The sequence below is a fragment of the Oryza brachyantha genome, chromosome 4 (assembly GCF_000231095.2).
Source record: "Oryza brachyantha chromosome 4, ObraRS2, whole genome shotgun sequence".
In the NCBI taxonomy this organism is placed as follows: Eukaryota; Viridiplantae; Streptophyta; class Magnoliopsida; order Poales; family Poaceae; genus Oryza; species Oryza brachyantha.
The window spans coordinates 8,287,439-8,311,079 of NC_023166.2; the positions used below are offsets into that span (position 1 = coordinate 8,287,439).

Sequence of the window (23,641 nt, forward strand, 5' to 3'; positions counted from 1 at the left end):
AAAAGTGTTGCACGGTAAGAAATATATAAATATATGAAGTACTAGAAAATATCCGTGCATTGCAACGGATTAATTTTATTATGCAAATTAAAATAAATTTTGAAAAATAAGTTTCAAAAATAAATTACTTGTTGAGTAAAAATATTAAGTGTGATCAACGTACAATTGATTTGGTAAGTATATGTTATATTAGGAAGCTTATAATTGAAAATAGTAAATTATGCTTAACATCAAAACAAATTGAGTAAGATAGGTGTTCTTTCGATGACTAACTAAGACATAGGCATGGTATGTCATTTTCAACCATATTCTCTGAATACTACTTCGTTTGATTTTTATTTGATGTAAATATTCAATTTTAAACATTACATAACGACGGCTAGTCAAAAACAAAAACAAAAGGAGAAAAAACACCGGAGCACCGCACCGACGGGAAGAAAGTCCAACCCACCAGCCCGCCTCGATCCCGAGGCAGCAGCACCCTCCGCCTCCCCGATTCCCAAACGGCTAAACCCCACCACCGGCCTCCTCCGCCGCCGCCGCCCGCGATGGCCGACGGCGCCAGCAACGACGCTCCCGCGAGGCCGAGGCAGAGGAAGCACCACGTCCCGGACTGGCTCAACAGCCCGATCTGGTCCGCCCCTCCCCATCCCCCTCCCGCCCCCGCGCCCGCGCGCCACTCCCTTCCCCCTCCGCAGCAGCACCCGTCCCGCGATCCCTCCCCGCCCCCGCCGCCCCCTCCTCCCGCCCCCCCGCAGCCTGCACGGGGCGCCGGTTCCGACGGCGACGACGGCGGCGGCGCCGCCAGCTCGTCGCGGCCCCACCTCGTCCCGGAGTTCACCGTCGCGGTTAGTGTTTTCTGTTTCTTATTAACTCTCTCTCTCTCTCTCTCTCTCTCTCTCTCTCTCTCTCTCTCTCTCTCTCTCTCTCTCTCTCTCTCTCTCTCTCTCTCTCTCTCTGTTGGTCTCGCGGCGATCGGGCAGGGGATTTCAGCTGATGATTTTTTTTTCCGGTTTGATCGTGCGTGCAGCTGGGGAGGAAGGTGGTGGATCTGGCGGAGCTGCGGAGGCTCGCGTGCCAGGGCGTGCCCGACGCCGCCGGCGTGCGACCCGTCGTCTGGAAGGTATGTGAAATCGTCCTTGCTTTCTTACTCTTACTTCGCTGGGTTAGGGTGGCCATGTGTGCTCCTGTGTGAGTGTGACGGTAGCTATGAATTAGGATTGCAGACATGTTAAGCTGCTCATGCGAGTATGCGACTTAGAATGTTATATTAGTTGGAAGATTTTGGGAGCAATCAGGGTTCGCGATTGATGAGTAGAGTTATTAGAGTAATTATCACAAAACCCCAGGTTTTGGGGCATGATTTATCACAACACCCATCTGTAGTCAGTTTTCTTTCCCCTAATCCCCTTCGACAATTTCGGTCCTCCCGTGTCGTTTCTGTTGGCCAGCCCCACCGTGCCATGCCGTTTCTGTTATTTGGTGAATAAACATCTCTGAATTGCTATAATATGGTCTGCAAGTATTCTGCTATCCAGGTATTCTCACAGAAAATAAAGATTCATGTCATTTCCAGCATTTTTGAACTATTGGTTCCGCTATCTTCACCAAAAAGCAAAAAAAAAAAAAACAATAAAATAAAATAACCCATCAACCAGCTTCTGAGACCATCTACTTCTCTTCTTTTCTTCTGCAACTTTTTGTTTGCTTTTATCTCTCTAGCAAACAGAACTTGTGGTTTTGTGATACAACATGCCGTGATAAGTGTGGTGTTGTGATAGAAACTTCTAAACTTGTAATGTGATATATGTGCCCCAAAACCTACTCAATAGTCAATAGAATGTGATTTATAGTTCATAGGTGTGTACATAAGAAGTTAGTACTTACTACTAATTAGTTTGAACGGAGCGATGCTTATATGTCATTGCCCAACTTAATGTGAACTGTGGCATAGTCTTTTTGCGTATGAACATAACTTTTGTGGTTGGATTAAGCTAAATGAAATCATGGAATGCTATGCAAGGATTTTAGGTTGATAGGTTTAAGTGTGACTTCTTTTATGATGTTGGCTTAAGCTTCTTGCTGTTTGTTTGCTACACTACAAATTTATTTGACTTGTTTGATAGTTAGCAGCTTCTATTGGGATACTTACCAACTGATCATGCTCTGTGGGCGTATGAGCTGGAGAAAAAGCGGTCCCAATATAGTGCTTTCAAAGACGAGCTTCTGGTTAACCCTGTAAGTTCCTTAATCCTCATCCATATTTCTGAAACCATTACCGGTATGTTGCTACATTGTATGTATAGATAGAAAATGTTAGTGTTATGAGAGAGATGGACATAAGAGTTGGAAACTATGTGTGCTGATTTAGAACATGTAATTTAGACCAGAGAGCGATTCTTTGGGGGTATGCTAAAGTTTTTTTTTATTGCAGTAGCAACTTCTTGTACATTTAAAAGTTATATCTGGCACTTATCTCCTTTTAATAAAGATACATAATAATACATTTTGGTTATGGTCAGTCAGAAGTAACTCGAAGAATGGAGGAAATGACTATATCCAAAAGGAATGGACATAATTCTGAAGGAACCGGTGTGCTTCCAAGGGCAGAAATTGTCCATGATGAACATCCTCTAAGCCTTGGGAAAACTAGCGTCTGGAACCAACATTTCCAGGTAATGTTATCTCTAAATCTTAAATTATGTACTGCCACATGTTCACCTTGTATTTTGCTTTAGTACAATCTGATGCTAGAATTTTCAACTCCTTGATATTGAGAGAATTGCTTTGGTCCCTTTGCAATCGTTATCTGAATTTTTATATTGAATATTTGAATATAATGTGTAGTGTTTTCTTTTCTAACACATATTGTTTAAGTGTTTGCGCTAATAAAGATATAGCTTGCTATTCAATACTTCAGGAATCTGAAATTATAGAGCAGATCGATAGAGATGTTAAGCGTACTCATCCTGAGATGCAATTTTTCAATGGGGATTCTTCTGATGCCTTGTCTAATCAGGTAAGCATTTGTTATCTGATATGAAGCATGTTTTTTATCTCTTCATCTCTTGTCATTGTCCTATTAGGCTAAATGTGATATATATCTTCAGGAGTCGCTAAAGCGTATACTTACCATATTTGCAAAATTAAATCCTGGTATAAGATATGTACAAGGAATGAATGAAGTTTTGGCACCACTCTACTATGTTTTCAAGAATGATCCAGAGGAAAATAATGCAGTAAGTGTTCTTTTCATGTCGCTGTTTGCTTCAAATGTGTTGAGCATTGGTTTCGTACATCAATCTCTGAGGCCTTTGGCCTTAAGGCTTATTTGCCTCATGTGATAGATTTCTTCTATACCGATTTTCTGAATTACTTCACCTGTAAGTGGTGCACTGTCTGTTGGAGTCATGCCTCGTCTTTAGACTAGCGCACCGCTCAAGTGGTTTTATTATTTTTCTTCTGAAAATTACTTCCTCCGTTCCACAATGTCAGATTTGCTAGCCTTGCCAGATTTATATGGATAATAATGAATCTAGACACATATACAAACCATATACATTGATTAATGGTGAATATAAACACGTCCAGAAAGTCTTACAATACAGAACAGAGGAGGTACCAAAGTTGAGGCATTTTCTATACTTACATTGATCAATGGATAAATCTAAACAAGTCTAGAAAGTCTTACGATATAGAACAGAGGGAGTACCAAAGTAGAGCATTTCCTATGGATATATGACTACTACTGTCAGATCGCTTTACCTTATATATTATACTTTATTATGCAAGTATGGAAGCTTGGCGAATGATCACTGAGAAGAAACAATTACAGTGTCTGTGGAATAAGCATCTGCTGAGCATGTATCCGTACACCTTTTTTTTTTGTTTATGTAAACAGGAGTCAGCAGAGCCGGATGCATTTTTCTGTTTTGTTGAGCTGCTTAGTGGATTTCGTGATAACTTTTGCAAACAACTGGACAACAGTGTAGTTGGCATACGCTCCACAATCTGCAAGTTATCCCAGCTCCTGAAAAGGCACGATGAAGAGCTCTGGCGGCATTTAGAGGTTGTAACCAAGGTATGGATTTGAATAACTCTTTTAGCACTATTTTCTTGTGACAATTTACAGTATATTTCTGCTCCTTCTATATTGCTTCTCTGTGTATTTCAGGTTAATCCACAGTTCTATGCATTCAGATGGATCACCTTGCTGTTGACGCAGGAATTCAAGTTCCGCGACTGCATTCATATATGGGATGCATTATTAGGTGACCCTGAGGGACATCAGGTTTGAAACTGCCACTCCTAGCTCAATGCCATCTGAGAAATTTTGAAGTACACCATACCAAACCTCTGCCTTTCTTGTTTTAGGCCACCTTACTACGAATCTGTTGTGCAATGCTAATTCTTGTTCGAAGGAGGCTGTTGGCCGGTGATTTCACTGCAAACCTCAAGCTTCTCCAGAGCTATCCACCCACAAACATTGACCACCTCTTACATATCGCTAACAAACTGCGAGGGCCAGTTCCCTACTGACTAATTGTCTTCTCTCATGTTTGTTTTCATGTTAGTTTGCATATGTCGAATTTGAATGTTTGTAAATGATTCTCCATGCCCTATGTGACTGGATGGTTGATTTGAACCATCGCGCGTCTCATGTAGATGCCTTTTGGAGCATACTGCTTGTCTTATTGTTCGCACACTAATTTAAGCACATAGTAGATGCCTTTGCTGTAGCTAAAAGCAAACGGCCAATAAAAAAGTATCCTCTGTTTTGAAAGATAAAATGAAGCAAGAGAGCAAATAACATCCTTTCGTTGCTGATGGAGGGGTGTTTATTTCTTTTGCATTTTTCAAACCGTTAAAACATTATGATTTTTATTTTTGCAAAAAAAATGTGTAGAAGTTTCTTCAAAATTTTAGAAAATTATTTTTTGTCTGTATTAGCTAATACTCCCTATATTCATATAATCTACATTCATATTAATGGATTAACGTATATATGTTATATATATACCTATTGGTGTCATATAAATCTATAGAGAACCAGAAAATCTTATATATGGAACCTATGTAATACCAAACTTAATTAATCATCCTTTTATGTGTAACATCCATGAACTTAAATAAAGCTATAAAGCTATAGTCTATAGAGGTAATACTTAATTTTAATCATGCGCTAATAGCTCGCACTGTTTCGTGTCATGGAAAATCGCTATAGCTCAAATTCTCAATTACGTTTCGCGAGATCTCAAAAGGTCTCTCGCAGACAAACTCACGATAACGTTTCATGATATCCCAGAAGTATCAGGATCATATTTCTTCGAAAATCTGAAACTCTTTTGAGCTTCGTGCAGTCCCAATATATGAACAGGTCTACCAGTGTCCCATACTTCATTCCAGATTCAAAAAATACGCGCAATCAGCCAAGTTTCTATATCACACAAGCTAGCAAGCAACCCAGCGGTGCCATTTTCTCGCAAGAGCACCACAAGAGGACATATACCAAGCATTACAACTTAGCAAGGAGACATGAATAATGAATTTGATTAGGCAAAAATAATATGGTTTCTTGATATAGGAAGTTCTCAAGTTGTAACAAATATTTTCTATCTTATAGTTCACAAATAAATGCCGATGCTGTTCTCTACACTCACTGTGCCAGACCAGATCATATCACTACACCAATAATGCAAGGAAATACTTCAATGGCTCTCGAACATAAACAACCCATGAGTCAGCAGAAAGTCCACTTATGTATCAGCAACAGTAGATTAGCTTCTTCCTTGGTAGGCCCAGACTTGTGTTTTGTGTAGGCACAATGCCAACACCGGATAAGGTTGAATGTGAGTTCTCACAGAGCCCCAGAACAAAATTATTTTACCACTGGAGGCAGCGGTATGCAAGCAAAATTCATCAGGAATCCACCCGCAGCTATTATGATGCTCTAATATGTAAGGATACTGATCTTCAAAAAACAAGCTTTCGTCAGCCATTAGCCACAAAATAGTATTTGCGCTGGTACGTGTTCTACTCAGCGCCTTTCTTGCTCCGGAAATTCTTTTGCATTTCTGCAACCTTTTTCTTGCACTGCACAACGGTTTTACCTGGGACTGCGGCAGCCACACGCTCCCATCTTTGGCTTGCATCCTTAGGAAAGGCCTTCAAAGCTTGAACCAGTGCTAGCACCTGTGCCTCTGACCAAGCCTCTGGATCTGTTACAGAAGGTGTTCCATTTGATACAGGAGCAGCACCAGCTTGCTCGTCGGCTGTTTTACTGCTTGCAGGTTGTGCAGGCGCTTTGGATGATGCATTTCCAGATCCCTCAGTAGGCAAACCAGCTGTTTCAGTTCTTACAGAAAGAGGTGATGCAATGGATGGCGCTGGCTTGCGTTTCTCGAGGAAAGAGTCAAAAGCTTTGGTAGAGTCTGGCTTCTGCAAAAGAACAGTCTTCGTAGCCTTCAGAATCTCTTCAACAGATCGTCCAGTTCCAAGAAACTCAGAAACAACCTCCCACCTCCGGGAGGTTCCCTTGGGATACTTTTGTATGGCTTTCCTAAGCATCTCAATCTCTTCCTTTCCCCATGGTTTTTCTTTCTTCTCATAGCTGCTTAGTGTATTGCCTTGTGCAACCTTTTCTCCTGATGAGGCGGGTTTTGCTGTGGAACCATCCACACCATTTGCTTGTATTTTCTTTCCATCATTTGAGGTACCAGACGAGCACTCTTTGCTCAGCGCACCTCTGAGCAATCTGGCCTTTTCAGATACATCTATGTTCTCCATGCTATCACAGAGCTTCTTAAGTTTCTCCATATCAAGTGAAGAGCATGCCGTTTCGACATCATCTTCTGACAGAGAAAAGTGGCTCTCTGCAACTACCGGTGCAACAAGATTGCGCAGACGGGTTTTCTCTTTGCGTAGCAGCTTCTTCTCCTTCTCCTTCAACTTCTTCTGATTGAGAGCAGCCTCTGCAGCTCTCTTTGCTTCCTCTTCTTTTCTCTTCCTTTCCTCTTCTGCAGCCCTTGCAGCTTCCTCCTCCTGCATCTTTTTGGCCAGGTATTTTGCCTCCTTCCTCCTCTGTTTCTCAGCCTTTTCCTCCTCCTTTCTCCGCTGAATTCTGGGGTCCTTTTTGTAAGCATTGTCAACAAGAGTACGTACTCGTGCATACTCTACCTTTTTAGCCTTCTCTTGTAGTTTCACATTCTGCCTCTCCATCCACCTCTTATGCTCACGGGACTCAGCTTGTTCTAAGTCATACTCATCTGCATGTGGAAATTCCCTCCAACTCTTGAAGTTGTACCAGAAATTGTAGAATTTATCAACTTCTTCTATAGGTGTAGCATCATCTCCTAAAGAAGGAATAGTCTGATTAACAGACCATCGTCCATTTCTCATGAATGCTGGGCCAAAAACCTTGTAGAAATCTTGCGGGGCACAGTCTGTTGGGACATCATCATCGAATTCATCAGTTGAGTCAAAAATTCTTCTCTTTGTAGGATCTATGAGGACCTCATAAGCTTCCTGAATGGCCTTAAAATGGCTCTCTATCTCATCCTTTTTTGCTTGCTTTGCTTCCTCCGTTGCCTCGGCAAGAATAAGAGAAGCCTGCTTGTCAGGATGATGTTTAAGAGCCATGTCACGGTAACTCTTCCGGATTTGGTCTTCAGTTGCCAAGAACCGCAAATGTGCCAAGCCAAGTAATGCATAATGATCTTGTTGTTGGCTTCCAGATTTCTTCTTTCCTTTGCTGCTAAAGGTATCAGAAGCAGCGGAAAAATCTTGGCTTTTGTCATCTGATGAAACACTACGGTCATCAGCTTCTGCATCTTCTTGCTCCCCAAGACCAAGGAGCTTCAACGCTGCAGCATGGAATGAATGACCAGCAGGTTCATATTTGCATGCTTTTATAGGCAGGCAATTCGATGAAACATGCAAAGGAACCCCATCTATGATCTCTGGAGAATAAGTGATCAGCAGACAACTTGTCCGGATATCCATTGATCAATGCTGCCTTGTTATTAATTGGAACTCCTATGCTCAGATGTTCAATTGAGTAACACTACTGTACAACCTGTAAAAGTTCAAATATTGATTGCAGAATTAGACAAACTTGAAAGTACCATTTCATACAGCAAAAAAAAAGGAACAAAGCAGAGCTACTAGTAAAGGCACCAAATTGAACAGACATTCATTCATGAAGTCAACTTCCAAATTGATCAATACTCTATACATAAGCAAATTAATGTGGGCCAGTTTGGTCAGTTGCCAGCTTGCCATACCAGGATTTAGTAATGCCAAACCATATGCATGTATTGGTCATACAAACTTTGGTGGTAAGATAGAGGTGTTCGCTGTAAGACAGAATTTTGGTAGAGTTGCTTTGGGGATGCTTGGCCTGGTATCAAGAGTACCAATATAAAGCCAGAACTTTTGTATGGTAACAAGTTCCAGTAACAGTCATAAATGGATGCAGTTCACTAATATTGGTAAGGTAATTTCTAGGAAGCAAACCAACGCATGTGGACTATCACAACGTGCACACTTGTCTTATTGGCCACATGTAACAAATCCCATTCATACTTTTTATTTCATTGGGTTTCTAAAACTGTCTACCCGAATTCACACAGACAGTCAGACACTTTATCACGGCGATGCAATATGGAAATTGAATCGATCGAAAACATGTATACGGCATTACGTGGGTGCAGAAAATCAACACTTATGTGTTGTACTATATGTTTCAAAGATGACGCAACATTCCTTCTCATTCAAGTTGATCGTGAACTAATTAATCAGCCGGCCATGTGTTATTGAAGATGCAGTCATTGCCCATCGGGGGGGGGGGGGGGGGGGGGGGGGAGTGCGAATAATAGCTTCCTCACCTGCGATTGAAATCGGCCTGGGAGATCTCCACCCCGCCTGATCAAGAGCAGGCGCGGCACGCTTCGGTTGAGCAGCAGCTACTGTACTGTTCCACCCCAAGATCGAGGGTTCACGGTCTGCAAATTAGAAGGAAAAAAAAAACAAAAAACTGAAACAGCTGTAGGGGAAAAAAAAAGATAACCACCCGCCACCCGATCCATCCTCCACTCGCTCGCTCGATCAAACCGCGAGACGAACCCCCACCCAAACACCCAACAAACCATCACACGGAAAGCGATCCTCACCTGCGTGTGAGGCTACGCCGTCTGCTCGGCGAGTCGGCGCTCGAGCCCAGCCGCGGACAGCCGTCGCACGGGGGGTGGGGAGGGGGGGCGGACGTGGTGGTTCCTGCCGTCCAGGAATCGCGGAGCAGAGCGGAGCGCCGCGCCGCGGTGGAGGGGGATGGTGGGGAGAAGGCGTGCGCGCCGCCGGCGGGAGGGGGGGAGTGTAGTCGTGGCGGGGGGCGGCTAGGGTTTGAGGCGGAGGTAGGGGTGGGGATGTGCGGCGTGCGTGGTACGAAAGGCCTTTTTAGGGCTTGGGGGTGCGTTTGGTTTGCTCTGCCGTGTTGGGCTTGCCCACCGGCCCTGTAGCCTGGATGCCAGGTGGCACTTTCCTTACAGAGTTTCTCTTTGTTTGGTTTACAATAAGGCGAAAAAAATAGCGGCGGATTAACATATGATTAATGAATTACTTCATTCGTGTTCTTGTATATTTATTTATATTTATCCATATATTAATATATATGTTTTGTATATGTCTAGATTAAATTTAGGCAGAACATAAAGTTATATAATATGTAAGAGCAACTCTAACAGCTCCCCAAATTTTGTTTTCCAAATCCTAGGTTTTAGCAAGTTTGTAAATAATATGGCAAATGTTTTTTTCTTTATCTCTAAGAGTTTAGGATATTGAAGTTGCTAAAAACAGAATTAGTTTTCAAAACCGTTAATAGTTGAGGGAGATTGCATCCAGCTTACCGTCGCATCCAACCTCCTGTGCCGCGCCGTGACGCCAGCGCCGGCCGCGCTCCCGCCCCGCCCGTGCGCCGTCTTGCACCTCGCTGCCCCGTGCCTTGTCTCGTGCCTTCCTTCGTAGATTCAGAAAATTAAGCAGTGTAATTCACGGAAAAAGGAACAAGAACTTAATTATCTGAAAGATTGGACTTCGATCATCCGAACAAGAACTTAATCATCTAAACTCCAGCACACAAAATGTCATGTTCCTACTTCGAAGCTGACTGTTCCAGATGCAACGACGCTACTTGTCCTCGCGCAATGGCCTTCTTCTTCTCCTCGAGGAAATCAACGAGGCCCACGAGCACGACATCGACGTCCTCGCTGCAAGGCAACATCTTCGACACCTCGGTCGGCGTCACCTCCACCGCGCCGAGCAACCGCTGTATTTCCTGGAACATCGGGTGGTCGACGATGACGAAGTAGTTGTGGACGAGCGTCTTGAAGGTGTCCCAGCCACAGTAGCCAATGCGGCCTGGCCAGAGCAGCGTCGGGTTGAGGCGGTCCTTGTAGTTGGTGGTGAAGACGAAGACGTGTGGCGTGGGGCGAGCAGGTGAGCGGGCGAGCGGACACCGGGGTGTAGCGGGCGGCAACGGACGGGAACGGGCCTTGGTGGCGGCGGGACGCCGGGCGACGACGGCGAAACGCAAGTCGGCTATGGCTCGGGCAGTGGGCGACGCCTCTGGATGGCAGTGGGCGATGCGGGGACTCCACTGAAAACAAAAACGTCGCACATGAATTTTCCAGGCGGAGGTGCAAGAGAAACCGAGCGTCGTACTTTTCTGGATGGCAAGTGAAATCCAGACTCCCATATATGCACGCAAATGAGAGGATATGGCAAATTACTAAAATTTAGTAACCCGGATGGTAAACTATTGGAGGCATTTTTTTTACAATTTGCCAAAAAACAGAGATGTCAAGTTAGGATGGGGAGATGTTGGAGCTGCTTTAACGGAAGTCACTCAAGTTAACGTTGAATCCGTCTAAGTCCCTTAACCCTAAAACTATAAATATATACTGCTAATCTTAAAGAAAACCATTTAAAAAAGGTTCACTAGCAGTATCGATTATATTTTTGTTTAGTTTTGCTAATGTCGCGTACCATGTGCCCCACATGTCAACAACTAATTTTTTTTTCTATTTTCCTTTCTCTTCCTTGTCTCCCATTCACGAGGGCAGTGGCGATGACCTGGGCTGGAGTGACGATAGTGCTGACCGGAATAGGCATGCTTAGACTCCACACAAGGCAACTAGCGGCCACGGGCATCATCTACTAACTAGTGAGTAGTGACTATTATCAATCGGACCCTGTACACACCGTGTTGACGCGTATGCATGGTTAGGCTCTGCATGACAGAATCGACGTACATGCGCTGCCCACACCCAACACGACCTGTTGCCATCGCCTTGCGAAGAGAGAGGAAAGCACGGGAGAGAAGGAAGAGATTATAACATGTGGGACATATTGTATGCCACGTCAGGTCGTCAGTAAAACCTGGCAATAACCTGGCAATAATAAAGTCCATACGACTATCATAGAACTTCTTGGAACGGTTTACATGAAATTAAAGGGTAATTAGACGTTAAGTTAAGACCGCCCTGGAACAAATCAGGATTAGGAAGGCCGGGCCTGGCCGGGCCGGGGCCGGGCTGCCCTGGTTAATCCCCTCCTTGAAAGGGCAGTGCCACAGACAGGTGGGGTCCACGTAAGCCCAGCTAAGGAGCCCTGCCCTTCGTCGTTCCTCCCTCCCACGCGTCCATCTCTCCCCCCTCCCCTCCCCGCGTCGCCACGAACCCTAGACCACCACCACCCCCGCCTCCTCGTGGCCGTGGAGGGCAGCGCGAGAGAGGGAGAGACAGGAGGGTAGAGGGAGTAAAGCGCCGGTCAGCGAGGGATGTACTCGGACCAGATCTCCACCGGCCGGAAGCGGTCCGTCCACGACCGCCTCGACGGCGACCTCCCTGCCGGCGCCGGCCGTGGGGCCCGTAACCCGGCCTCCAAGAGGTCAGTTCCGGCATGCCCCCCCCCCCCCCCACACACACACACAAAACCCGCTCTCGGCTCTCGCGGATGAGCGGAGGCGGGCGAGGCGCCTCCCGATTCGGGAGCCTACCTGGCTTCCTTGCTCGAGTTCCCGAGTTCCGCTCGTGGCGGTGCTGCACCCTGACGCGCTATGATCTTGTTGTGGCGAGTGGTACCATGCATAGTTACTGTTGATCCTATGTCAGCATAAAGATTAGAATTTCAGATATAGGTTTTCGTTGTGTTTTGCGCTTGGTGCTACTTGGTTGTACTGTAGTTTCGTTTTACATCCTACCAGCATGACTTTCTTGTTGTTGCTTATGAAATTCCTTAACCAAGCCATAGTTGTTCTGCTGTTGTTTTTTGTTGCGAAAATTAAGTCTCTGGCATTGGAGCAATTATATTAAGTTGTGCTATTATCTTATAGAATGAGCTATAACTTGAAGTAGTCTTTTGGTTTCCATGGTTTTTAGTGAAAATTTCAGGCCAAGTGAGGTGTTCTCGGGAAAAAGTTTGTCACCCAATGTTAACACTTAGGTTGTGTTCTTTTGTTGCTGAAAGATAAAAGGTTATTGATTTTTTAATAGCTATTTAATAATATAAACAATGGAATTAATCACTGCAAAGGTGAAAATCTATTATAGAAAGGTAAGATGATGAGCTTCTATATAGAAACTTTTTCCAAAACACACACCGTTTAGCAGTTTGGAAAATGTGTGCGCAAAAGTCGAGAAAACATCTGTAAAAGAATGCAGCCTTGGTCCTCCATGTTTGATGTTTCTTTAATCTCCTAACGAAAGTGTCCTAGCATTTGCTGTGTTCGTGCATGAAGGGATAGTCAATGTATAAGCTCAGTTCTATTGTCATGTCCCACCTGTTCATACTGGGTCTTCCATTATCGGATCACATGGTGTTTTTGTGAGCAGCACCATTCCTGTATGCTCATTTCACTTGGCTATCTCTTTTTTAAAACTGTAGATCTCTATATTCTGTAGGCAACGGCAAACTGATGAAAAATGGAAGCATGATCTTTACCGGGAAGATGCTGAACCAGCTTCAAGTAAAAGAAAAAAAACTTGTTGATATACCTTAAATAAAGACAGACCTTTTGTATTTTCAATTAACTCTTATCTGCCTCTGCATTGTCTTAAGAATCAATTGATCCACGGGATTTGCGATTGAAACTTCAGAAGAAAAGCTCTCAGCAAGGCTTTGCTGGCCAAAGGGGTTCTGGTGTACGTGATCTACGTGAGATGCTTTCTGGAACAATGCACCCACAGCCAATCAATGCAGATCCTCCAAAGGCGAAGCCAGCATCAGAGGTTGTGAAAGTCACAAGGCGTGAAAATGCAGATGAAATACCTGTACGTCAAACTAAGAAAGTACCAAAACTATCATCATCGAAGAAGATATCTCAGCCAAAGGTCAGGGTTATGTTGGTAATGATGCCATATGTGTATAGCTTTCCAGTATTTAGTTGGATGTTGATCTCATTTGTTTGCAATTAGCTTGAGGTATTGCTTTTCTTGGAACTTCTTCCTTGGTGCCCAGCAAGAAATTCCTAGTAGAATTCTATGTTTTTCCATTGGCAAATGACCGGTTTGGGGTTTAGGTGTCCTTGTTGATGGTGTCAAATTTAACCAACTTAACAAACAAAAGGGTTTGATCTGTACGGTGCAATAATAATCTAAACAATCAGCACATTCTTGAGCCCCGCCCAAATACCCAATCACCACCACCGTCACCAAGAAAAAAAAACAGCACTCTATATATATGCGCCTAGCAGATTAAAGCTGTCAGGACATGGTGCAAGGCCCGGTAGATTCAAGCTTTATTTGGACATGGCTGTAGAAGTAAATTACTCTGTACTCAACCGATGCTTGATTTAATCATGTCCCGTGGCATAAAGCTTCTTTCGCCACAAAATCTGGAAAGCATCGACAACCAAGTGTTAATCTGTCCTGCATCTATCCCCCACAAGAACAATGTGCATAGATTCATGAGGGCTAGATTCCTCATGCCGGATCTTGGCTCTGGGTGCTGTGCAGAGGTGCAGGACATGGATTCAGCTGCAACAGCTGCTAGCCTGCTAGGTGAAGTGGATAACTTGTGCTTCCGCAGGGCGTGGGTTCATCTTGTTGCTTATGGATGGACAGAAGAGAGAGTTGGCTGGCAGGGCCCATGTTCGTGAGTGTAAATAAAAGGAGTTTCTCCAAAGATATTTAACTGTGGCTTGGCTTGAGGGAAGATAAAAAGAACTGGTGGCAAATAGGGAAGGTCATTTTTCTGATGGCAAATAAGCAATTTGTTTTAATACTTTTAAAATAAAGGGTTTTCATGCTTTTATTGAAAGTAATTAGGTTCTGTTGTTTGGGTTAATATTTGATGCTAAATTATGAATTTTCTAACGCTTTTGGACATCTTGTGCATTATGATGCGATGTTAGTCTCACTATGTTGTGCTGCCCCTTAGAGGATATTGTAACTCCATGTGCTTTCCTGATGATCTTGTTGTGTAAATAAGTGTTGATTTTATCTTTATCAAGGAATTTTGGGATCTTTTCATTTCATTTCATTTCCATTTATAGAAGAGTGTTATTGCTTTTTATGGTGCATTTCCGACTTCTGAGTTTCTCTGTGATCTTGTATGTAGAATCATGTGCATACAATTCTGGCTGAGCCCACTAGCCACTGGCTCGGTACCATTTAATCATTGGCATTTCTCTAGTCGGAAACTTGAGTTAGTTTGGCAATTGAAAGAAAGATGTTGCCTGCTGGACTGTGCAATTGAGGTTATCTTAGTTTATTGAGTTTTTCCTTAAGGAAATTTAGTTATACCCATAATATAAACTCTCAAGGAAGTGTAGCTCATAAGCATGAACACTTTGTTTTGCATGAGAGAAGGCAAGATCCATATAAAATATATGTTGTCTGGTAAAGAGTCATGGTAGGTTTCAGCATGGATTGTTTTCCTGTGGATACGTCAACTTTAATTTGTGCAAAACTTTGCCCCATTTAAACAGCTATGAGTGGTGTAGCTTGTTCACTAGATGCTTTGTGTAGAGCAAAATATAGTACTTGTAGACAACTTATTTTTTATGGTTCAGATCCAACATCGTTTTTTTTTCTCTGTGGGAACTCTTTATAGGTTGAAAGTCCACTTGATATTTTCCTGAAATCACTTGGACTTGAGAAGTACTCGGTTACCTTTCAGGCAGAGGAGGTTTGATTATTTCCCTGAATCTCTACATGAATTGGATGCCCTCAATTTTGTTAATAGCTCTCTTTCTTGCAGGTTGACATGGCAGCCCTAAGACACATGACTGACAGTGATCTTAAAGCTTTGGGCATTCCAATGGTACATGCATTGCATCTGAGATCTCTATTCTGTTTTATGATTATTAATTTGCTCATCTAATTGAGACATTTTTGGGTTCTCACTCCTCATCCATCATTTAGCTATGTCATTGTGCACAAGTGTAGTAAATTTGATTTGAAATGTAAAGGTGAAACTCAAGGTGGGTGCTATTTCAGGGTCCCAGGAAGAAGATCATGCTTGCCTTGGAATCGAGAGCTTAGGGTATGACTGGCTGGCGTGTAATGTAGAAAGGTTGGGCGACTAGGACTTGTGTTCATCTGCATGCTTGGCAAACCCGGATTTCGGCATGAGCTGGGATTCAGTGCAAGAACAACAGCGTTGGGCGCCTTCTGATGCATCTTCTGACCAGTGGAGGATTGCGAATCCTCAGCCTAAGTTTAGGATGTTTTAGAGGTTTGGTTATGAAGGTTGACAATGTAATATTATTATTCAGTCTCATGTTAATTATCTGGTCGGCTTGCTTGTTCTTGGGTTGCTTTGCTGCTGTATACGATCATTATATTGTTGTCTTCTCTTTGTAGGGAGGGATGACACATTTGAAACTACCTGGATTTAGGTTTATAAATTGGGATCTCCCGCGTCAGTAACTCAGTATCTTACGTGCTGAGTCCTGGAATCTTTATTTGGTGAATTTCTGCATTCTCCACGGTTTCCTCATGCTGAAAGTTTTCAGTTTTTTTCTGGACAATTCCTTGTGAAACCAACATGATTCTAATTTGGCGAATGGCTGCATTCTCCATAGCTTTCTGGACTTTGATTTTTTTTTTTTTTAAGTAGCAAGCAAGATTGTAAGGATGCTGGGATAATTATAGCACGTTTTTGAGGAAGCCGGTCTGTGACTCCATTTCAAAATATAAACACTTTCACGACTTAAATTTTATTTAAAAAATATAAACTTTTTTTTGTGTCGAGTGCTATGACCTTATCATTTCAATGGTTCCACGACCAATCATCTGCTTGAAATCCATTTCAAAATATAAACACTTTCACGACTTAAATTTTATTTAAAAAATATAAACTTTTTTTTGTGTCGAGTGCTATGACCTTATCATTTCAATGGTTCCACGACCAATCATCTGCTTGAAATCCAACGAAATCTAGGAAATTTAAAAACTCAAAAGCTAACTATTCAATAATTCCAAAGTTGACCATCAAAATGACAAATTTTGACACAACCTTAACACTGTTTGCTAAACAACATATAATGGAACTACTATCAGTAGTTTGGAGAAAAATCCTACCATGGGCCGATGGCCTATTGGGCCGATGGCCTATTGGGCCGAAAAAGCCCATTATCCAACAGTGACAAACCCTAGGTTATCCACTCCGTCCATCCCCATCTTCTCCGTCTCTCTATATATCCATGGCCGCCTCCCATTCCGCGAGAGATAGAGGGAGGTCTCGCTCATCTGCTCTTCGCCCGCTTCGTCCCGATCTGGAGCCGTAGCCTGTAGATCCGCTGCTTTTTTTTTTCTGCTTTCTTCTTGTTTGGTTTTGGTTGGTGGAAGGTCGCTGGTACAACGGCGGCGAGCATTGGGTTGCTCGGTGCTCGGCGCCGCTCCTGAGGCCAGCAACATCAGAAACCCTAGCCGATCATCTGACCGAGCGTCTCTTCGATCTCCACGGATTCGCTCTTGTCAAGATCTGGCACATCTCCAAACATATCCGCCATGAATCCGAAACCATAACCTTTTTTTCCCTTTTTTTGGGGTTCTGGATGTATCTTTTTTTTTTTCTGTCACTTCTCGTCTCAAAATCTTTCGAGCTGGTGATGTGGTGCCGAGGATTGAGCAGATTCTGTTCCTCGGACACCTCCCATACCCAGCGAGATGGAAGGGGGTGATTCTTCTCGGCAGCCATTGTTGCGACCACGGATGAGCTTTGATCTCTCCCCTGGGCTCACCCATGCCCCGGCTGCCACATCGCACCCCACTCGCACAGATGCTTCCATTTCCTCTACGATTACAAAAAAAAAAATAATTTTTCGGTCTCCAAATTCCTGTCAGTGTGAAAAAGAACGAATCTTTTAAAGAAATGATTTTCGAGTTTCAAATTCATGTAGAAGAACTGAAAAAACGCATTTTTTGTTGGAAAATTAGTAGCACTCCAGGTGTAAGTCAGGTGGCAGCGTGGCACCCCTCACCAGGGATGAGCTGGCACAGTTACACGCCTGGGAGAAGAAGCACCAGGTGCCCTTTCGTTTCATGCGCCGCGGCTGATCTCGATCGCGGCTCGTGTACATCAGGGCTCCACATTTTCATTTTCCTTTTTATTTTGATTCTGCTTGTTCGCTGGATTGGAAAATGCTGCTGCGTCTTTGAGCAGATTCTAAACCTCTGCATGGCAGTTTGGGATTGGTGATGAATCTCTGGACGCCAGATTGGATTGTGTTTTTTTAGCAAGCTTCCTAATGTTGATGGAATGTTTTAAGTTGATGCTCCCAAGTGAAAGATAGGTTTGCCCGAAGACTGATTGATTGCTTTTTAAGCTATAAGCGAAAGATATACGCTCATCTTTTTTCCCCTATGCATTAAATTTAAGTTGAGAATCGTACACAAAAATTTAAGTTGCTGATAGATAAATTGGTTGCTTGTAACATAGATGATGTCTGCTACGGGTGTGTGATAATCAGCAGAGAATGCAATATGGCGATAATCGGCTATGTTGGAACGACATACAAATATAAACATTGGTTCAGTAAATATTGTGAGAAATTTAAAAATTTTAAAGATGCTAGAAAGAAAAATCTAATAATGTTTATGGTGATATGTTGTGGTACTTGTGACATATTTTATGGTATTATTTTCACCAAAACTGTGACGATAATTGCTAATTGTTTTGTATGGTATGGTTTGACTCAAACCGAGATGGTTTTATTAAAAAAAATTGAATTTAAATTTGTATGGTTTTCGTGTGACAACAATGGTATCTTAAAGAACGATAATTGTAAAATGATAAATGAAACCGTGGTAATCACTAATCAGGCGCATATGCACTAATTCAACGCTGTTATCCTTAGAGAGAAGTTCAATTGCATAGTAAACTACTACTTCAATTCATCTATAATCTATAGTTAATATAATAACCAATTTACATAATAGTTATTCATAAAATATCAATACATGGTTTCATATGTCATACACACGATGTGTAGCAGCTGACTATAAATTAAATTATAAATTAAATTAGTAGTCGACTTTTTTTCTTTTTTTTTTCTTATTTTTTTAAAATATGCTTATAGTCTGCTAGTGTACATGCTCTTAGACTCTCGTTTACTCCATGCAATCGCCGAATCGAAACTGTCGCACATTGTTCGTTGCCGTTGACGCAACAAGAATATACCGTAAGTGGGTTGAGGGCTCATTCGTTTTACGGGAGAAACAAAGGATTCTAAATCTTGAAAAATCGTAGGACTTTTTCCTTCTCTCCCAGTTGCATACAAAAAACGAAGGATTATTCATCCAGTTGTGCCTCATGGAAACTTTTCCTGGCACGAAAGTGCGAGCGTGGCGCATGAAAAAGACACGCAAGGCGCGCTCTTGCGGTAAAAAAGAGAGGTATCGCTTAGAAAAAATATTAAAAAAATCATAGAAGGCGTGTTTATCATTGATTCAAACTTAAAATATAATATTTCAAATGGTAGATTTTCTAATTTTTTCTATGATGCAACGGAATGCAACAATTCCTATGGTTTAGATTCCTATAAGATTAGGGTAAATGGCTATTTCTAATCCTTAACTTTTCATATTCCTGCGGATGAAAATTCCTTGAAATGAAAAAGCCCTCATGAAAAGGAAACTGCTTTATGTACGAAAATTTTGTACGATTTTTGTACGATTTTCTGCCGTCGTCGCTAGCACCGATACGCATAGCACTACTCTATTGAAAACTGCATCACCACGATCATTTCCGGTTACGAGAGAAGGTTGGATTGTAAGCCAAAAGCTAACCATAATAGCAAGGCTAATAATATACTAGCAGATAAAATGGTGGTAAGGCTATTCTGAGTGGTCTTTTTTATTTCACGGCACACGTTAGCGTTTTAGTTTTTCTGTGAAATGAAAGGATATCTCTCAGTGTGTGTTTTTTATTTTACAATTTTACAGACTTAATAGATCATTAAATTCTCGTATGAGAGTAATTATTGTATGAGAGAAAAATATGAGGTGGACCCTACACGGGATCTAGATGAAAGAAATGTTTGATCTCAATAAACTTTTATTTGGCTTTCATTTGCTTGGAAATTACGCCACAAGCCTTTCATTATAGGACGAAAGAGTTCTTTTCTCTTTTCTAATTGAATTCTTGTCATGTCATTAAAAAATCTGATGTGACACCTAATTAATGCTAAATGAAATGACCACTGAGAATGACCTAAGACTCTTTCTAACATTCTCTGCCTCAGCTCTATATCATTAATACAGGTCGTACTTGCCTATTGTTTCTTATTCCTAAGCCAGTTATAGTCTTATCATCCGTTTCTCGTATCTCTCCTCCACCTTAGCATTTAGGGGTTGTTTGTTTGGAGCGGCTAATCCATTAGTTTCTTCACTTTAGTGTCACGCTCAGAAATTAATACCAATTTCTGAACAATAGCATGTATTAAATCTCAGTCCAGGAATTAGCCCGAGTACACACTATAACAATAACATGTATGAAAGTTATACCATATTTAATGTAGGCCCACTGCCCATTGACATCGGGGGTAGTCCCTCAATGTGTGTCAAGGGGAGTTATACCCTATTTAAGGTAGGTCTCACCAAGGAATTTCTTGTGTTCAAAATAAATATCACAATGTTTACCGTCTACTCCCACCATAAGTGGGTCCCACAAGAAAAAATGCCTAAAAAACATATTGATAAGAACTACATCCCCAAAATCTTTTCCTCGGAATGAGAGAAAGAATGAATTTTATCGTTCTGGTTGGATTGTAAGCCAAAGGCTACCCATAAACAAGTATCTAAATAGCGGGCTAAGCCGGTTAGCGGTTGGACTCTTCAACGGCTAAGATCAACTATAGCTGGCTATAGCCATAATTAAGGCATTTAGCGGATTTGAAAAATATTGGGAAAAAAATCAAAAGATCGATAGAGTTTTGGTTAAAAATTGACACATTTCTTCTCTAATTAGTTCACCATAAATTCATAGTTGATAATTTCATACAGAAAATTCATAATTCATAGGATGAGAGATTGACTAGGTTTTTAGTAGGACTGATTCCTGTTGAGCCCAAAAATTGATGTCTAAATTTTGCCACCCAAACTTTTAGCGGCTAAATGAAGCTAAACGAAACCTATTTTAGCAGCTATCTCTGGTTAAACATAACTGTTAGCGGTAGCTAAATTATAGTGGTAATATTCAATTAGCTTAGCTATTTCCCTCTTCAACAGCTATCTCTGCCTATAGCAGCAACTATAGTCGGAGATTTAGAACCATGCCCATAAGCCTAAACCATCCTTGATTCTGTCACAGTGTATGTAGACATACTAAAGGGCTTATGACCGGCTCTTCTGGCCAAATTATGGATGGCCTAATGCATTAGGTGTTGTACAGGGTTATAGAGTGTGTAGCATAAATACTATGTTATGAATAACAAATCATGTTGTATAAGGGCTTTGGGTAGTTTTATTATTGGGGCAATTGCAAATCTGACCCTACTTTAAACGTGAACTATGGATTTGATTCTACTTTTTCAGTTCTGCAGATCTGACCATCTTTTTCAAAAACAAAGCAGCCGAGTGACCCTAGTCCGTGAAGACCATTTAACACCATTAATGAAGGACAGCTTGACTGATTTGTACTTGCTCTTTTGACCTTATTATAGGTTACTTTTGACCTTATTATAGGTTAACTTACAGGAAATAAATTTAGTATTTATTTGATAGATTTGCGGTTAATTTGATATATATATATATATAATTTTAAATTCAATAAATTTGATCTGAAATTAATATACTTCGAAATTTGGTTTTTATTTGATAAATTTGAGGATAATTTGACATATATAATTTCAAATTCGATAATTTGAACTTAAATTAATAAAATTCGAAATTATAGCACGTAATCTCAGATTTTATTCACAAAACTTTGACAAAATCTATCAAATAAATACCAAATCTTACAAAATTTTGATAGCATAACCACATCATAATCATTTATTCAAAATTTCAACCAGCAACACCGTGCTGCAGCTCTTCACCTTGCGGCTCGAGGCAACAACCACCATCTTTGGCCTTCGACACGACCACGACGCGATGCACGGGCGACGCTGGGGAGGACGAGGAGGACGACGACGCCGGCGATGAACCAGTGCAGGACTGCAGGTTCCCACCGGAGGAGAGGTACAGCACAAAGGTGCCGCACCCCGCCGCCACATCGTGGTCCAGCACCCTCTTCGCCAGCCTCGTCGTCGACGCTGATGCCGCCACATCCAACGCCGTACGCAAAGCAAGCGACATCGACGACGACCGGCCACACGCACGCAGAGACGTCAGACTGACGGGGATGTCAGACCGACGGGGGCGAGCTGCAGCACGACGCCGCCGTCTCCTCCCCCCAGCCTGACAACGCCATTGCCCGACACCGCCGCCTCCTGCCCCCGGCCCGACGTCGCCGCCTCCTCTACCCGGCCCGACACCGATGCTGCCGCCTCCTCCCCTCGGCCCGACGCCGCTGCCGCCTCCTCCTTCTCCCCGGTTCGACGCCGGCGCCGCCACCTCCTCCCCCCACGGCCCGACGCCGCCGCCGCCGCCTCCTCCCCCACGGCCTGCTGCCGACGACCCGACGCCGCCACCTCCTCCTCCACGGCCCGCTGCTGAAGCCGTCGCCTCCTCCCCCCATGACCGACTCCTCCCCCACGGCCTGCTGCCGACGGCCCGACACCGGCGCCTCCTCCCCACGGCCCGACGGCCGACGCTGACGCTGCTGCCTCCTCTCGGCCTCTCCCCATAGCTAGAGTTTAGACAGAGAGGAGGGATTGAAAAATATTAGTGAGGGGCAGTCCATTCATAATTAAAATTTAATTTTTATATTTCATTTATCCTAAACCCTAACGGCATACATCAACGAGGTCAGACGACTGCTTCGTTTTTAAAAAAGAGAGTCAAATTTACAAAAGTTGAAAAAAGAAGGTCAGATCTATAGTTAGCTTTTAAAGCAAGGTCAGATATGTAATTATCCCTTCATTCTTTCAATATAGATGATGGCTTATTTTTAAAGAAAGGATGGAATATTTGCTGGAATAAATTTTTCTAGCATACTTTATTTTTAGAATGAATGATGAGATAAAATATCCATAGGGAATGCTGTAAGCCACTATCTTTTCTACGTATTTACTGGACTTTCAAAGTAGATTATTTGCTTCATGCTTGAAAATATATCTCTAAAAACTCAATCTTCTGTATTAACAAGACCACCTGTTTAAAGCCATTCATTAATTAAATAGGTACGGGTCTTGCTATTCATGAATCCACTTAGGTATTGACGCTGCTGTTGCGACTACAGAGCAGAGGGAAGTTAGAGGCTTGGTTAACGTGACATTAAGAGAAGGTTTGTTTCATATTTATTTACGCTGGGGATGTAGCTCAGATGGTAGAGCGCTCGCTTAGCATGCGAGAGGTACGGGGATCGATACCCCGCATCTCCAATTTTTTTATTTTGTTAAACCTATTTTTTCAGGAGTTTAGTGATTAAACTTATTTTTTATCAGTCTATGATCAAGATTGTTATTTTAAGGTCTAGTGAGTAAACTTATTTTTTCTATGAGTCTAAACTTATTTTTTTTATTTTTTATGAGTCAGTGACGATTAAACTTATCCATTTTGTTATTTTTAAGTCTAGTGATTAAACTTATTTTTTCTATGAGTCTAAACTTATTTTTTTATTTTTTGTGAGTCAGTGACGATTAAACTTATCCATTTTGTTATTTTTAAGTCTAGTGATTAAACTTATTTTTATCAGTCTAGTGATCAAGATTGTTATTTTTAAGTCTAGCGATTAAACTTATTTTTATGAGTCTAGTGATTAAACTTATTATTTTTATTTTTTATGAGTCAGTGACGATTAAACTTATTTTTTATGAGTCTAGTAATTAAACTTATTTTTTATGAGTCTGGTGATTAAACTCTTCTCCATTTTGTTATTTTTTAAGTCTAGTGATTAAACTTTTTTTTGAAACTTCTCCATTTTGTTATTTTTAAGTCTACTGATTAAACTTATTTTTTGAAAACCGTATCATCGTCTTAAACAAAGAAATTCATCATTGTGTATTTAAAAGTAAGTTGCAAATTTCATCCGCTAGGAT

At 42.0% G+C, this 23,641-nt stretch overlaps 3 protein-coding genes and 1 non-coding gene across 4 annotated transcripts; 3 read left to right on the plus strand and 1 right to left on the minus strand.

Moving 5' to 3' along the window:
* Positions 1–548: 548 nt before the first annotated feature.
* LOC102707022 (TBC1 domain family member 13-like) lies at positions 549–4,782 on the plus strand. Its single transcript, XM_040523178.1, has 9 exons — positions 549–848; positions 1,031–1,123; positions 2,134–2,238; positions 2,523–2,675; positions 2,921–3,019; positions 3,111–3,239; positions 3,902–4,081; positions 4,175–4,291; positions 4,375–4,782. The coding sequence occupies exons 1-9, from the start codon at positions 549–551 to the stop codon at positions 4,537–4,539; spliced, it is 1,341 nt and encodes a 446-aa protein (XP_040379112.1). The 3' UTR covers positions 4,540–4,782.
* Positions 4,783–5,428: 646 nt separating this feature from the next.
* Positions 5,429–9,276, minus strand: LOC102707302 (dnaJ homolog subfamily C member 2). The gene is made up of 3 exons (XM_006652136.3): positions 9,171–9,276; positions 8,886–9,002; positions 5,429–8,074 (listed from the first exon to the last, which is right to left on the minus strand). The coding sequence occupies exon 3, from the start codon at positions 7,999–8,001 to the stop codon at positions 6,034–6,036; it is 1,968 nt and encodes a 655-aa protein (XP_006652199.1). The 5' UTR covers positions 8,002–8,074; positions 8,886–9,002; positions 9,171–9,276; the 3' UTR covers positions 5,429–6,033.
* Positions 9,277–11,682: 2,406 nt separating this feature from the next.
* On the plus strand, positions 11,683–15,970 carry LOC102707576 (ankyrin repeat and SAM domain-containing protein 6-like). The gene is made up of 6 exons (XM_006652137.3): positions 11,683–11,943; positions 12,957–13,021; positions 13,114–13,385; positions 15,109–15,183; positions 15,256–15,318; positions 15,495–15,970. Exons 1-6 carry the CDS (start codon positions 11,834–11,836, stop codon positions 15,537–15,539), a joined length of 630 nt encoding a protein of 209 aa, XP_006652200.1. The 5' UTR covers positions 11,683–11,833; the 3' UTR covers positions 15,540–15,970.
* A 6,941-nt stretch (positions 15,971–22,911) lies between these two features.
* Positions 22,912–22,984, plus strand: TRNAA-AGC. The gene has a single exon. It is a non-coding gene; the product is annotated as a tRNA-Ala (tRNA).
* The last annotated feature ends 657 nt before the right edge of the window (positions 22,985–23,641 follow it).

Bases quoted from the DNA above. Each gene is read 5' to 3' on its own strand.
- LOC102707022 (XM_040523178.1), top strand. From the start codon at position 549: ATGGCCGACGGCGCCAGCAACGACGCTCCCGCGAGGCCGAGGCAGAGG. The intron at 2,239-2,522 runs GTAAGTTCCTTA...GGTTATGGTCAG, and splicing joins ACGAGCTTCTGGTTAACCCT to TCAGAAGTAACTCGAAGAAT. The intron at 4,292-4,374 runs GTTTGAAACTGC...TTCTTGTTTTAG, and splicing joins GTGACCCTGAGGGACATCAG to GCCACCTTACTACGAATCTG.
- LOC102707302 (XM_006652136.3), bottom strand. From the start codon at position 8,001: ATGGATATCCGGACAAGTTGTCTGCTGATCACTTATTCTCCAGAGATC.
- LOC102707576 (XM_006652137.3), top strand. From the start codon at position 11,834: ATGTACTCGGACCAGATCTCCACCGGCCGGAAGCGGTCCGTCCACGAC. The intron at 13,386-15,108 runs GTCAGGGTTATG...AACTCTTTATAG, and splicing joins AGAAGATATCTCAGCCAAAG to GTTGAAAGTCCACTTGATAT. The intron at 15,184-15,255 runs GTTTGATTATTT...TCTTTCTTGCAG, and splicing joins TTACCTTTCAGGCAGAGGAG to GTTGACATGGCAGCCCTAAG.